This window comes from Pipistrellus hanaki (genome assembly GCF_964339955.1).
Source record: "Pipistrellus hanaki genome assembly, chromosome: 7".
Lineage (NCBI taxonomy): Eukaryota > Metazoa > Chordata > Mammalia > Chiroptera > Vespertilionidae > Pipistrellus > Pipistrellus hanaki.
The window spans coordinates 18841666-18858310 of NC_140509.1; the positions used below are offsets into that span (position 1 = coordinate 18841666).

The following is a 16645-nucleotide window of genomic DNA, read 5'->3' on the forward strand; positions in this document are numbered from 1 at the left end:
ATAGTATAAACATGATTTTGCTAAAAGCATAATGTTTTAGAAATGAAAGATAATAGTTGTGTCCTCACAGTACTTACTTATTTAAAAAATGATAAATCCTACTTCCCACAATAATATTATCCTATCCAATAAAATATTATCCTATCTAATAAAATAGTAATATGCAAATTAACCATCATTCTGCTACATCCACAAGCCACATCCACAAGCCAGTCAGGAGTGAGTATGCAAATTAACTCCACCAAGATGGCTGCAGCCACAGAGTGAGCAGGAGGCGTGGGTTTCCCTAGCAATGGAGGAAGCCAAGCTTTCCACACAACTTGGCCAGCCCAGGCCTCCACTCAAGGGTACAAAGTTTCAATTATAGAAGATAAATAAATCCCAGATCCCAGGGCTTCTGCTTGGGTCGCAGAGGGACGGGGTATGGTCAGCCTGCAAACCACAACAGGCCCCTCACCCAGGCTGCCCCATATGCCCCAAGGGAATCCCCACTCTGATATTGGACACCCTTCAGGGCAAACCAGCTGGCCCCCACCCATGCACCAGGCCTCTGTCATATCTAATAAAAGAGTAATATCCAAATTGACCATCACTCCAACACACAAGATGGCTGCCCCCATGTGGTCAAAGATGGATGCCCCCATGTAGTCACAAGATGGCCACTACAAGATGGCTAGCAGGGGAGGGCAGTTGGGAGGGACCAGGTCTGCAAGGGAGGGCAGTTGTGGGCAATCAGGCCAGCAGAGGAGAGGAGTTGGGAGGGACCAGGCCTGCAAGGGAGGACAGTTGAGGGCGATCAAGCCTACAGGGGAGGGCAGTTAGGGTTGACCAGGCCTGCAGAGGAGGGAAGTTGGGAGTGAAGAGGCCTGCAGGGTAGGAAAGTTGGTGGGACCCAAGCCTGAAGGGGAGGGCAGTGAGGGGTGACCAGGCCTGCAAGGAGGGCAGTTGTGGGCAATCAGGCTGGCAGGGTAGTGGTTAGGGGATGATCAGGCTGGCAGGCAGAAATGGTTAGGGACAATCAGGAAGGCAGGCAGGCGAGCAGTTGGGAGTCAGCAATCCTGGATTGTGATAGAGATATCCAACTTCCCATTTGGGCCCAGTAGGATAGGGCCTAAACAGGCAGTTGAACATCCCTCAAGGGGTCCCAGTTTGGAGAGGGTGCAGGCTGGGCTGAGGGACACGCACACCCATGCACGAATTTCATGCATCAGACCTTAAGAAATACTTAAGAAATAAGTAGTAGTACTTAAGAAATAAAGTAATAAAATGTCCATTCTCCAATATATTTTAATCTGCCCAAGAATCCCAGATACAAAAACATCCCGTATATCTAGCTCCACTCCCAGTCTTGATAAAAAGTATGTGGGAATCATTAATCAACAAATGAGGTAGGAGAGGTAAGGAGAGACCGAGTCCTATTAAGGAACTTACTATGTAGACTTGATCTGAAAGGCTACCGGAGAGCCAGTGAAGGGTTTTAAGTAAGGAAGTTTGAAACATTTATCTTTCATTACTGAAAATATTATAGCTTCTGAGCTAGGAAGGGTCTAGTCCTTCTCATTAGCATTTTTCATGTTATAATATCGAAGTTGTCAAGACATAAAATTGTAAATTGTAAATTGTCTAATATCTAAACTGTTTAATGTCTGCCTGCCCATCTATTGAAAACATGTTCCTTCTCACAGCTAATCAAGTGTGTCTGGGACTGTTCTCTGGAGGTAAATAATGAAATTCATTGCCTGATTGAGAAAAATAAGGGGTTTCAGAATCAACTGTCCCCCACATTACAAAGCTTTTGTCTCTGATCTCCTGATACACAAATAGTAAATGAAATTGGTCACCATCTGAACCAATCCACTAATATTTGAGGATACCAGGAAGGACTCTGATTATAGAGAAATTTATAGCTAACATTTATCTGCCTCTTCAGGTCAGAAATTCATTCATTGGTTTATTCATTAAATAATTATTTGAATATTTGCCATGTGCCTAGAGATATAAAGGTCCCGGCAATAGAAAGGTAAGCAAAAGCAGACCTAGCTCCTGCTTTCTTAAGCTTATAGCCAAATTTGCACCTTGCCAAAAAAGACAGAGTGAAGGAAAAAACACACACTAATATTAAATTTATGAATGATTGATATAAAATTATTTAAGTTCTTAGCTGATTGAAAATTCTATCGATGACACACTTAGCTTTGGACATAGGCAAAAATAACCTATCATAAAATAATTAATAGTAACTTAGTAAATTAACAAGAAAAGACTGACACATAGAGCTACACAAGGTAAAAAGATTAAGGGTAGATTTCAAAAAAACTCAGGTTAATTCTTATGGCTTCTCCTTAGATTATTGCCCAGCCCCTTCTGAAGCACCAGGTTTGAAAACATAAGAAAGTTTACTAACTCCTTTATAGTACTTCCTCCACAGGATTGCACAAATAAATACATTAACATCTGTAGAGTTTCATACAAGCTACTCTCTTCCTATAGACTCTAGAGGGAAGAGAATCAACATCATTTCCATTTTGTGTATTGATTTGAAGACCAGAGTCTTGCCCAAAGCCACAGGAGAATGTATAGTTGCCTCAGATATGAACTCAGGCCCCAAATTCACTGACCAAACTGCAATGAGTCAACCTTGTTACATTTTCTGTACATACTAGTAATCATCCCATCTCCTGCCTTTAAAGGGTAGCTGTGGTTCAGCTGAGAGAGGAAGCCACTCAGTCAATCTCCTTTCACAGCCCACTTGCAGATAAATGATTTTAACTTGCCTATTTGTGACAAATTGGACCAGCCAATGAGACATGTTGAGCATGACATCATATAGTTACGAGATAAATATTAATGTAGAATATTTCATTTTTTATCAAAACTCCAGCCTGCCTTTAGATGGGTTTCCTTTAAACCCACACTGGTATCTGTTAAATCTTATATCTATAGGCATAGGGTAATCTGCCCAGAGACTCACAAGACCTGATGCACAGAGCAACCACACATAATGTTCTATGAAAGTCCTATCTCATAGCACACCCAGCTCATTGCAAGGTGAAGCATGCACCTACTGAAACTGGGTCTGATTGAATGCTGACTGGAAGGGACTATGTGTATAATCTAAAACAGCTATGGTGAAAGGCAAATAAATCAGTCTGTAGTGAGTTTCTTTCTGGGCCAACAGTTCTCTTGATGTCAAGCAATTTCTTATGTGTGCATGTCAGCAATGATATTTCAGTTCTGAATGGTAGACAAATGGTGATAATGCAAATCCGACCCTCTCTGGTTTGGTCCTGGACAACCATTATTGCTTGTCTCATTTTTGGTTCTTATAAGTGTATTTCTAGTAGCACATGATCTCACTCATCTAGAAGAAATGATGAACAACATAGACTGATGAACAAGAACAGACCAAGAGACAAAGAAACATAGATCAGACTGTCGAACCTCAGAGGGAAGGTAGGGGAAGGGAGAGATCAACCAAAAAACTTGTGTGCATCCATATGAGCCTAACCAGTGGTCAGGGACAACTGGGGAGTGGGGGCATGCAAGAGTAGGGGTTTGGGATGAGAATGGGGGATGAGAACAAATATGTGATACCTTAATCAATAAAGAAAATTTTAAAAAACACACACACAAACACACACACACACACACACACACACACACACACACACACACACAAAACAGCCATGCTGGGCACAGCACTTAATACCTCACTCTGGCCCTGGCCGGTATTGCTCAGTTGTTTGAGCATCATTCCATGCACTGTGAGGTTGTGGTTCAGTTAGATTCCCAATCAGGGCACATGCTCCAGTTTCCAGTTCAATCCCCACTAGGGGTCCTGCAGGGGGCAGTGGATCAATGTTTCTCTCTCATCAATGTTTCTATTTCCCTCTCTTCCTCTAAAACCAATAAAAGTGTACTTTTAAAAATACCTCACTCTGAATTCCTCAAGCCCTTTCCAAGGATGAAGAAATTCTACATGGAACTTGGGAGTGGGTCAAGAGAAGATAACTCATCTCCACAAGCCAAGAATATGCATTTGTATGCCACTGAAATCCTAAAAATAACAGACTAACAAGATCTGAGTGTCCACAAAACTAAAATAAAAATTGGAGAAAATATGACCATATTCCAAATAGCACCAGAGAAACACATTTCCACGGAGCCAAATAGTGAGGAGAATGAACAGAGGCAAGCCAATGGATAGACTCAGCTACTTCCTCCTCTGGGTCTTTCCTTCTCTTGCCACAGAAAGAAAAATACTTCAATATGCATTTTGAAGATAACAGAGGCAAAAAGCAATCCAAGGACTTCATTACCCAGCTAATTCTTTCAGTAACCCAGTTAGCTTTGTATATAGAAGCAGCCACTATCTGTAAATAAAATTGCAACTTAGGCCTGATAGCCAGCCATCTCTTCTGTTATGCCCATCAGTCGGGGGGGGGGGGGGGGAACTAACGTAAATTGAGTGCTTACTCTGGACTAGGTCCTATGCTAAGAGCTTTACAAATATTACCTCATTTAATACTCAAAACATCCATATGAGTTGGACAATACACTGAAGTTTTGCCATATAATAGCAAACAATAAATGTTACCCATCTTGGTTACTATTGCTGTCATTATATGAGGCATGACCCTAATGAGGCGAAACCTGAGGTTTATGTGACCTTGCGCAAGGTCACAGGCAGGTAAGGGACAGAGTCCAGATTCAGATTCAGTTCTTTCTAACTCAAAAGCCTGCCAAGCATTTAAGTGCTTTGGTGTACACCAGTAGACCAAGAAATAGAAAATCACATTAAAGGAAACCAGTACACCATTAAACAGCAATAGAGACTGGGAACAAGTTTCTGTGAAGTATTTTAAAGTGATGGCATTGTAAGTAATAAGAAACTACAAAATTCCTTTTGAAAGCCCAGCACCAAGGGAAGAGGTGTTTCTAGGGTTTATGTTTCCCTAATTGGCTCTTTCTTAATCATTATCTCTAGACCACTTCATGTCAAGTTGCTTGACCACCAGAATAGAGATTCATTGCTTCATTATGAAAATATGAATGCTTCCCCAACTGCAGCCACAAGCCCAGGATGCATAATGTCTCTGACATGAGGGCAACATGCCTTCTTTGTTATTATGGCTCATCATAATTACTTGGAATAAAATAATAAATTTTAATTCAGCGATGCCTATGGCCATTGGGCATCTTAACATAAAAGAATGAAAAATATAATTAACTAAATCAAGGCAATATGCCTATTTCCAACCCAGCTCATTAGTATTAATTGATTGGGTTAATTCTCTTTTGTGTTTAACAGTACCCCCTAAAAAAACAACTTAAAAAAAAAGGAGCAAGGAGAAATGGATGGAAGAAGTAGAAATGGTAAGTAAATAAAAGTTCTTCATGTTTTGCTAATTAGGACAAAATAATATATATAGTCAAAGCTTTTATTATGGTCACAAAATAATCTGCCACTTTTTTCAATAAAGTTCAAAAATCAGTGTATGTAGCATCATAAATAATGGAGAAAACCTTGTCTCTGGTACCATTCCCAATTGCCTCAAAGAAATTTATAATCTTTTCTACTATATAAGTTGTTCTTGTAAGAAAAACTGTCAATTCTATTTTATAGATGAAAATATAAGTACAGCATACAGAGTCCAAGACTTTTGAGGGCCATATACACAGTGTTGGTTTTTCTGGTATAGGAGCCTGGTCCTCTAGACAGTAGGATGCTGGCTTCCATGAATGGCAAAATAATGTAGAGAATGCAACATTTTCATGAAGCAGTCCTAAATGTCATTCTTAGGTGATCTATTTTCACTTTGATTTCATGCTAGTCTTTCCAAACTGTGTACACTCTTCATTTAGAAAGCATTCTGTATTATATTGTGAAAATGACTGAAAGTACTTCCATTATAATATTTTATATTTTGGTTAGTAAAAAATTTTTAAGAAAGTAGGGGGTTTTCTGGCTTGAAATTTTCCATGCTCTATCTCAGCCTATGTAGGGTATCAGAAAAATAAAGAAAATCCCATTCAGCTATTTTTCTGATACTATGAATGGGTATGAAAAGGATAGACAATAATAAACATTGAAAGAGTAACTTGCTGTTGAGGAGAATAATGATTTAGTTCTATACTTGGATAGCTTTTTATTATCCTTCATGTACTTTTACACATATTATAGACCAAGAGAAAACATTAGAGGTTTAAAGCTGTGCTATACCAACGAGACACTTGAATAACTTACCAATCAATTTTATATTCCTAACAACTCATAATGACATACTTTTACATAGGTATATGTATGTATATATGTATTGGTATGATGTAAATATCTATACTAATAAAAGGGTAATATGCTAATTAGACCGGGAGATCTTCTGGACATCCTTCCGGACAAAGCCATGGTGGCAGGGCCGAGGCAGAGGCAGTTAGGGGTGATCAGGCCTGGAGGGAAGGGCAGTTTGGGGTGATCAGGCCAGCAGGGGGAGAGGGGCAGTTGGGGGCAAGCAGACCAGTGGGGTGGGGAGGGGAGCAATTGGGAGAGCAGTTGGGAGCAAGCAGGCTGGCAGTGGGGGGCAGTTAGGAGAGATCAGGCCAGTGGTGGGGCAGTTGGAGGGCGAGCAGGCTGGTAAGGTGGGGGCAATTTGGGGTAAAAAGGCCGGTGGGGGAGGCAGTTGGGGGCAAGCAGGCATGCAGAGTGGTTAGGGGTGATGAGGCAGGCATGCAGAGTGGTTAGGGGCGATGAGGAAGGCAGGCAGAGTGGTTAGGGTCAATTAGGCAGACAGGCAGACAGGCAAGCAGTTAGGAACCAGCATTCCCAGATTGTGAGAGGGTGCAGGTCGGACTGAGGGATACCCCCACCCCATGCATGAATTTTGTGCACTGGGTGTCTAGTATAATATATATCAGTCAGAATAACTAAAGATAATGAAAATAAATTAGCTAGGAAAAGTGATATTTAAGAGAACAATAGTTTAAAAATTATACTTCTTAAATTTCATCCAGACCTGCACCTCTTTATTTGTCCATTTATTCAACCATTAACACATATTCATTGAGTCCTCATTATGTGTCAGGCACTCTTCTAGACACTAAAGAGAGAGTAATGAATAAACTGGTGAAGTCCTTTGCCTTTCTTATCCTGCTCTAGCAGAGGAAACAGATTTTAAACGAACAAGTTTATACTATATCATGTGGTGATAGGTGCTGTTAAGAAAAGTAAAGCAAAATAAAGTTTTAGTAAAGGTAGCCAAACAAGGCCTCTCTGGTAAGCTGACATTTTCTCATGAATTAAATAGGTGAGCCAATCACATGAATATTTGTAGGAAGGATATTCCAGGCATAGGACAATATGTACAAAAGCCCTGAGGCAAGTGTGTTCTTGGTATATTCACAGAAAAGCTGGAGCAGAGTAAATGAGGAAGACAAGGTCATGAAAGGATCAGAGGTTTAATAATGGTGAGGACTTGAGACTTTATTTCTAGTGAGCTGAAAAGCCATGGAGTGGGGTTGAGGAAAGAAGCAACAAGCTATGACATATTTTTAAAGGACATGGAAAATAAATTATTCAGGGATACTTTAGCATATACCGTGTTTCTCTGAAAATAAGACATCCTTGGAAAATAAGACCTACTTACAGGTTTCCTTCTGAGTGAAATATAAGGCATCCCCCCAAAAATAAGGCTCCCCCTAGGCTAAACATGAGAGATTTGGTCCATTGATTCTAAAAGAAATGAAGTCACAAGAAATTCACCAGGAAATTCAGGAATTGGATTGTTATGATGATGTTCCAGAAGATGATGACATGATTGTCATTGAATAAATGAGTAAATTCTTGTTACTGTAGGATTCACAGATTGTCTGGTTTGTGTTGATAACTACCGTACTACCGTACTGTATACAGGTAATAAATTTCCTTTATTTTCATTTAACAATAAATGTGTATCGTATTCTTCTTCATGGAAAAATAAGACATCCCCTGAAAATAAGACCTAGCGCATCTTTGGGAGCAAAAATTAATATAAGACATTGTCTTATTTTGGGGGAAACAGGGTAACATAAAAGTCAAATACCAATAACTTAAACACAGGAAGGCCTGTTTTTCTATCACAAAAAGTAACTTCAAAGGAAAGCAGTCCCAGTTGCCATGACACTATGGCAATTCCAAAGTCATCAGGACCTGGGTTTTTTCATTCTTCCACTTCCCCATTCTTTCTTGCTTATTTGTTAATTTGTTTGTGTGGTGTGTGTGTGTGTGTGTGTGTGTGTGTGTGTGTGTGTGTTGTTGTTGTTGTTGTTGTTGTTTTTGTGTGGGGGGGGGGGGTTCTTGGTTAATCTTCACCCAAGAATATTTTTCCATTGATTTTTTTTTTTTTTTTTTTTTTTTTTTTTTAGAGAGAGTGGAAGAGAGAAGGAGAGTGAGAGAAAGAGAAACATCAATGTGAGACCACATAAGGAATCAAGCCTACAACTGAGGTATGTGCCGTTGACCAGAATCGAACCTGGGACACCAGTCTGCAGGCCAATGCTCTACCCACTGAGAAAAACTGGGTAGGACTACTTCCCCATTCTTAACAAGTCTCTTTATAGTCAGAGATGATAGCTGAAAATGTAGTTATGACAATTACATTCCAGGGAACATGGAAGAGGAAGAAGGACAAATAGAACATGCCTCCTATCATGTCAGTTCTATTCTAGGAAACTTCCCAGATGTCCTGTACCACACTTCCCTTTGCATCTCATTGGCCAACCCTCAACCACAAAGGAGGCCAGGAATAGGTAGCATTTGGGCAAGTTCATTGCTTTCCCAAATAAAAACTGGGGTTCTGCTACCAAGGAAGACAAAGAATTAGAAACATGGGAGTCAATTAAAAGGTCATTTGAAATTATCCTGGCTCAAAATTATGTTGATAGACTAAGTTGGTACCAATTGAAGTATTTATGTATGCAACACATATTAAAGATTCAGGGATATGAGAAAAAGAAGGAAATCTAGGACACGTCCAAGGGTTCTGGCCTGAATCATTAAACAAGTACAATTCCAAAAGGTAAGATGGGAAAGTGTATGTTGATATTTACATAATCAAAACTGGTCTCAGACAAAATGATATGCTCTTCACCATCTCTCCACCATCCAACTCTACTCTTACCTTGACACTCTCATTACTCTGGAATATATTCTGTGTAAATGCCTGCATCACATATTTTAGAACTAGAAATTTTATACTTTTCTATTTTCTCCTTAATCATTTTTTCTTTATTGATAATACACACTCCTGATATTAACTATTATTCTTCACTAGAGGCCCGGTGAACAAAATTCCTGGGATGAGGTGGGGGGTGTCCCTCAGCCCAACCTGCACCCTCTCCAATCTGGGACCCTTCAAGATATGTCTGACTGCCCATTTAGGCCTGATCCTACATGGATCAGACATCCCTCTCACAACCCAGGACTGCTGGCTCCCAACTGCTCACCTGCCTGCCTTCCTGATTGCCCCTAATCCCTTCTGCCTGCCAGCCTGATCACCCACTAACCACTCCCCTGACAGCCTGATTGCCCCTAACTGTCCTCCCTTGCAGGTCTGGTCACCCCTAACTGCCCTCCCCTGCAGGCCTGGTCAGCACTAACTGCCCTCCCCTGCAGGCCTGGTCCCCCCCAACTGCTCTCCCCTGCAGGCCATTTTGTTGCAGCCATCTTGTATCCACATGTGGGCAGCCATCTTGTGTGTTGGAGTGATGGTCAATTTGCATATAACTCTTTTATTAGATAGGATTGTTTTCTGGTATCTCATACAGAAGTCATAGGCCACTTAACAAGCATTCACAAGTCATCTGTTGAATTAAAGTTGATCTGTGTTCTTTCTCTGTTCTCATTCTTTCTAGAAGCTATGACCCATATCTCCATAATAAAACACTCAGAGTTTTATTCTAGGCAACCCTGCTCCCTGCCAACAATTCTTGTATCCTATCTGTACAGAAACAGGTCTCTACTACTTACCCTAACATTTCTATCACTAGTCCTACTTCCTAAAAGAAAGAGAATTCTTCAGATAACAGACCTTCCCCTCTGCATAGGATGAGGTTCTGCCCTCCCAAACTGGACTCATTTATTCTAAACAATATGGGAGTGAAATATGGCCTGAGCCAGGAATATTAAAGAAAATCATTCTTGAAAATTGAGAGGTTGGAGCAAGTATTTGGTTTGCTCATATCTGGAAATCTCTGAAAGTGAGAAGCCAACTGTATATTCCGCATGTCCCTGCATTTCTTTTACCCTCTATTCTCCTTCTGAAGCTTCTTCTCCATCTTCAGTTCTTGGCCCTATAAGCACCATCCCTTGATTAAACATTTATCTGGAACTAATGGGACATCCAAATACTCAGGCTCAGTCTGAGGACTTTTAGAGGGAAAACTTCTCCCAAATGGCATAAAGCAAGAACACTTGAGTGCCTGAAGGGCATCTCATTCTCCAGCAGATTTGACTCCTTTGAAGAGAATCCTGGTTAAAGGTCTGCAACCAGTATCTTCTCTCTTACCTGAGGCTTTAAGTGTAATTTTCCTTTGTCATTGCTAGTCTGCAGACCATAGATGGCTGTCAATAAGTCAACATACCCCATGGCCACTGGTTATACACACTCACACCACAAAGGCAAAAGTCTAAATTGACACACCATTTTTCCTAACAGGTACTACCCTGTTTCCCCAAAAATAAGACAGTGTATTATATTAATTTTTACTCCCAAAGATGCGCTAGGTCTTATTTTCAGGGGATGCCTTATTTTTCCATGAAGAAGAATACGATACACATTTATTGTTAAATGAAAATAAGGGAAATTTATTACCTGTATACGGTACAGTAGTATGGTAGTTGTCAACACAAACCAGACAATCTGTGAATCCTACAGTAACAAGAATTTACTCATTTATTCAATGACAATCATGTCATCATCTTCTGGAACATCATCATAACAATCCAATTCCTGAATTTCCTGGTGAATTTCTTGTGACTCCATTTCTTTCAGAATCAGTGGACTAAATCTCTCATGTTTAGCAATAGCACTGTCTTTAAATGAGTACTTCTTGTCAAGGTAGCCTGCTCACAGTGCATTTGCAATGCAACTGTCAGTGATTTTCTCCCATGAATTCTTCACCCAAGTCACAACTTCTTGCAGTTTAGGTTCCACAAAGTTTCCACGCTGATTTCTCTCCATTCTATTTTCAATGTAGTCATTAATTTCCATGCGCAAATTTTCTTTGAATGGCTTGTTTATTGGATATCAAGAGTCTGGAGATAGACCGTCATTCCTGCAGGAATAATTATCTGATCTATTTTTTCTTTCGTGAAGAAATGTCTTCATGTCTTTAACGCAGTGAGTGCTGGCTGCATCCCAGACTAGCAGACCTATTTGGCTCCCTCGCATAACAAGCGGCAGCATTAAATTGACCCACTTCCTTGTAACTGCTTGTGTGGCCCAGGCTTTTTCAGTTTCAAGAATAAAAATGCCCAAAACATGTTCAATCTTTTCCTTCTTGCCCTTAGAAATGATTAAAGGTGGGATTTTAATGCCATCCAGACAAATTGCCAAAATACAGGAAACACGTGCACTTTCGTAAGCAGTGGAGGGAATGCACTTTAAGGAGGCACCCCACTGTTCAACTGTTATTTGAGATGATTGGCCCATAAACACTGCAGTTTCATCCATAGCAATCATGTCGGAAAGATTGTATTTAGAGAAGTCAGCATCATCAATAAAGGACTTGAACGTAAGTGCTCGCTTAATAACTTGAGTATCTTCCAACCTAAACAATGCTGTAGATCTTCTTAAAGACAGTTCACTTTGCTGAAGAAAATTATCCAGCCAGTGTTGTGATGCTTTGAAGTCTTCAGGGGCTATGTCAAACTGTGGTGCCATTGCAAGGGCAAATTCTTGAATCTGAGCCCTATTTACAACCAAAGCCTTTGCTTTCCTGTCAACAACCCATTCACAGATCAGGTCTTCCAGTCGGAAAATAATGGTTGCCGACATGATCCACACTTGTGCATTTTAGCATTTCCCTTGTCCACTTGTTCAATGAGGTTACCGTACTCTGCTCGCCATTTTTGGACCAATCGGATACTCCACATCTTCTCTTTGCAGAAAGCAGTAAGATTTTGGCCCCAAGAGTCTTCCACGATTCCTTTCTTGTACTCCATGGAGTAGCTTTTTCTTTTTGCGCTCATTTCTATGGGTAAAAAAAAGGAATTGGCGTATCAAGGTGGGGGGAGGGGGATCACTTAAAATGACACAGGGGGATCAAAGGGGGGAATTAAAATAGCACAGGAGAATCAGAGGGGGGATTACCATTTTAGTAACCCCTTTTGATTCTCCTGTGTCATTTTGATTGCCCCCTCTGATCCTCCTGTGTCATTTTAAGTGATCCCCCTCCCCCCACCCTTGTGCCACTGAACACCTTCACCAGACATCCCCCCTACCCCTTTATCACACCTTTACCCCTTGGGGCCTGCCTGGGGACTGTCACTGGGCTTGCTGGGGCCTGGATCTGGGCTGGAGCAGGGTCTGCCACTGACTGAGAACCTTCAGTCATCATGAGGGCGGCCGCGAGCATCAGGTAGTGTCACCAGAGACAGACCAGCACTCAGCACCTTCACCGTGTCCCATCCGCTCTAATCCTCCTGTTCTTCTACACGCATCTGCGAAAGTCTCCTCCTCTCTCCCGCCCAGCGCTCACCGCTCACTCCGACTTCCGCTCCGCCTCCACACAGCAGTGATGTCAGGACTCCACGTAATGTCACTGGTTGCTAGTCGCCAGTCAGGGTGGCCCTAGTGACCAGTTTATGGTAAGTTAATTTTCATTCTGAGGCAGAGCCTAGGGGAGGCCTTATTTTGGGGGGATGCCTTATATTTTACTCAGAAGGAAACCTGTAAGTAGGTCTTATTTTCAGAGGATGTTTTATTTTCGGGAAAACACGGTAATTAAGTGATTTGCCTGAAAACTTCTCTTTGCTAATACAGAAAAGTAAAACAGCTTCCAGAGAGTGTGTGTGTGTGTGTGTGTGTGTGTGTGTATAAAAGCCTAAGTGACCAGTCGACCGGTCACTATGACATGTGCTGACCACCAGGAGAAAGATGCTCAATGCAGGAGATACCCCCTGGTGGTCAGTGTGCTCCCACAGCCAACTTCCCACAGTCCCTCCCCCTGGCTGGCTATGTTTCCTCCCACAGTTCCTTCTCCACGGCTGGCAGGACCCGATAGGTCATGGATCACCAGCCAGGCCGAGGGACCCCAACCATGCATGAATACATGCACCAGACCTCTAGTACAATGATAAACTGCCATCTATAAGAGACAAGTATCAAAATGGTATCAGTTAATCTTTTTAAAATATTATATTTTTTTCTCATGTAGCCTTGCTCTTACTTTAACAAGAAAAAATTCTTCTGGAACTGTTTAATATATTTCTACTAAAAAGTAGTGTTTTAGTGAAGAGTTTTATAGATATCTATTACTAATCACATTTTCCAAGCAATTTTTATTTACCAATGAACAAATTCACTTTGATAACCATTTGTTATTATCAGCCATTGAAATGGGCAATACTTTTTATTCTCATTTAACAGATAAGTAAACAAAGAGGCAAAATGACTGAATTAGTCACTTAGTGATGTGGTGAAGAAATTGAAATTTGAATTCTTAGTCTCTTCCAACTTCCCAGACCCTAGAGCTAAGTGGCTGATTTTGCAATAAGGAAGCCTATTTATATGACTTTCCTTGGGACCAAGAAGGCAAAACCACAACAGGGTAAAAGCAGGAGAATGTCGCTTTTTTTTGGCAAGGAATTTCAAAGGCAGCAGCATTAACCAATGTCAGAGCATTTTGCTACATTGTGGGGGCTGCCCTGGACAAGCATGACTACAAAGTCATATGCAATGAAAGCATATTCTTTGATAAAACTGGTAACTTCCTTGTATTTAAAAAATTAAAATAATCAAGCTCTGTGCTTACAAGAATCCAAAGAAAGAGCTTTCATTTTGAACCCTATGACCACTTCTTCCTTTCATAGCAAAATCTCAATTTGATCCAAGAATAAATTGTCAACAGGTACTAGAACTTATCCAAAAAAACTATCCTCCTTCCTTTCCCATAAAATTGATAGAAATGTATATACGATGTCATCACCTATCTCCAAATTCTACAGACCTTTAATGTGCAGTAAGTTGAGGATGCTTGTGTTGGTGTCTAGCAGGAGCAGTTGGCCATTCTCCACCGTGACGTTGTCGCCATCTTGTGGCGCCTGTTCAGGAAACCAACTGTAAGCCCTTGACCACCTCCGGCAGAAATGAAAGGAAACATTACCCTGGAAAACAGAGTTTTATTATTTTGTTTTGTTTTGTTTTAAAGCTGGATGGAATGAGTAAGCAATCAAAATATAAACTCCTTACACTAAACTTAAATTAAAAATAATTTTAAAAGTCTCAATGAAATTAGCCACCCTCTCTTCTGTATACAACTAAATCAAAAAGGGGAAAATATGGAAGAGGCAAAGTTATACCTGAAGTCCCTTTGTGCCCGGTCGCTGGAATTCTCTAATGACAGCTTGCAATGTTTTCCTCACCTTTTTTTTCTAGCATAAACCCCCTTCTACCTAACAGATGAGGTAGATTCTATTTTTTATTTTTACAGACATGTATTGAGTCTTGGACAAAAAAAAGTCACAAATAGCCTGAAATACAGAGAATTAAAATGTTCTGCATGATGGGTGGCATTTTGCTTTATGTAATTGGTATCATTTTTCACTTGCTATACTGCAAGTGCCTCTTTTTATAGGAACATTCTTCTTTCTAAGTGCTCAGACCTATCCTCCCACACTCTACCTGTCTTGGTATTACTGTGTTGTTGCCTTTCCCTCTGTGCTTGGTGCATTGGTGCTGAAAAAGCCCAGCACAGGTGAAATGCCAACCAACCTGAGATGGTAGCCCAGAACCTTTGAGTGAGGGACAGAAAGCAAGTCACGGAGGACCCCGGAGGAAGAGGGACCCCCTCCCCACCTGGTCTTCAGGCTCCCTCTCAAAACTTTGGGCTTTCCTATTTATGGTAACACTGAAATCATGTGTTTTGTTTTTTGTTTGTTTGTTTGTTTTTTTCAAAAGGTGGGAGTTAAACTCACAGAAAGCAATATTTGGCTCAACCAAGAGGCCAAGAATGTGTCTAAATGTCTTGTGCAGTTATGGAACCATAATGATGATAAATATAATGAAATCAGAATGGAGATGATGATTCCCACAAGGTAATACACATAACGTGTATGCCTCTCTCCACACAGTCCTTCCCACACAGATTCCAACCAAATGTGAAGCCTGAGTTCCTATAAAGTAACTGCCTAGAAGGTCCTCTCATGAGGTGTTAAAGGCAGATGGGAGAAGATCATTAAGAAGGGGGGGGGGCATGTTTATAATACCAATAACTACACCTACAGAGCCAATAGTGCTCTGGGTGTTTCTGAGAGAGAAAAATGGAAAAATGTGTTGCCAGGGGAACCAGTAGATTTTCCAGGAGTGGATACTAATACCCAGCTCAATAGTCACAAGTTGTATGCTCAACCCAATCCCCAGTAAGGCTTTGAATTAAGGAAAGAAGGACCTTTTCATTTTTCTATACCTGCAAAGGAGAAAACAAGTCAGTGAGTCATCCCAATGTAAGACAGAAAAGCATGAGATATAGTGATGAGCAGCCCAGCACCACAGAAAGAAGGTGTGGTGGTACATGAGCATTATAATGAGCCATGTGAACCAAATCCCCATTTTGCATCCACAGACTCAAAAAGCAGAAGAGAATTTTAGCCTTCTACTGATTTTACAGACACTAGGTATAGGGAGGTGATATTATTAAAAGTGCTCCTTAAAAGGTTATATATTATACATTCTTACAAATCCTTTAATTCACTTTCATAGAGCCAATAAAAGAAAAGGGAAACAAGTATCGATAGTAGAAAATTAAAATGGAACAAAGTGGTGAAAAGGTGCAGAAGAAAGCCAAATCAGGATGGTAAAGTCAACTGCATAGAAGAGTGAACAGATCATGTGTAATGTCAGCCCTGAGTTCACCATAAAAGGACATTTGAGAAGCTTGCATTTCTATACAGTCCGAGATAGAAAGGATCCTAGAGAAATCCTATCCCTTCAAAGATGATGTTGACAGTGTCTCAGCCCAGAGCTGTTTAAGGGGCAGTTTTCCTCCCTGCTGAAGTGAGGTAATCAAGAGCTCAGGAGGCGGGGCCCAGGGATCTGTCATTAATGACATCCTCAGAGGACACTTCTGATTCAGTCTGAGAACAAATCAAGGCAAGGGCCACAGGGGAGAGGAATAGATTTTTTAAAAGAACCAGGAAGTTTCTTTCAAACCCTAAGCTCAGGGTCTTAAGAAAAACCAGCAAGTGTGGTGAGATGTTGTGTGGATGAGCTGTAAGGAGTTTGAAGAATTCAGCAGCATAACTCTTTCTGAGACAATAACCTGGTGGTTAGATCCATAGCTCAATGACAGTACTTACAAAGAAACCCAGGGATCTTTATGGAAATCCCAATGGAAAGATCTGAAATAACTAGACATTAATTATATTAGGGGGTCAAAGGAAGACCATTCCATG

General features: G+C 40.8%; 1 protein-coding gene across 1 annotated transcript in view; it reads right to left on the reverse strand.

Moving 5' to 3' along the window:
• Positions 1–16645, reverse strand: part of PKHD1 (PKHD1 ciliary IPT domain containing fibrocystin/polyductin) — a gene marked incomplete at its 5' end in the record, with an annotated part of 385387 nt that overhangs the window by 250108 nt on the left and 118634 nt on the right. The window contains one exon of the mRNA XM_084889432.1: positions 14203–14359. Coding sequence (XP_084745558.1) covers positions 14203–14359 — 157 coding nt within the window. The remainder of the gene's footprint in view (positions 1–14202; positions 14360–16645) is intronic.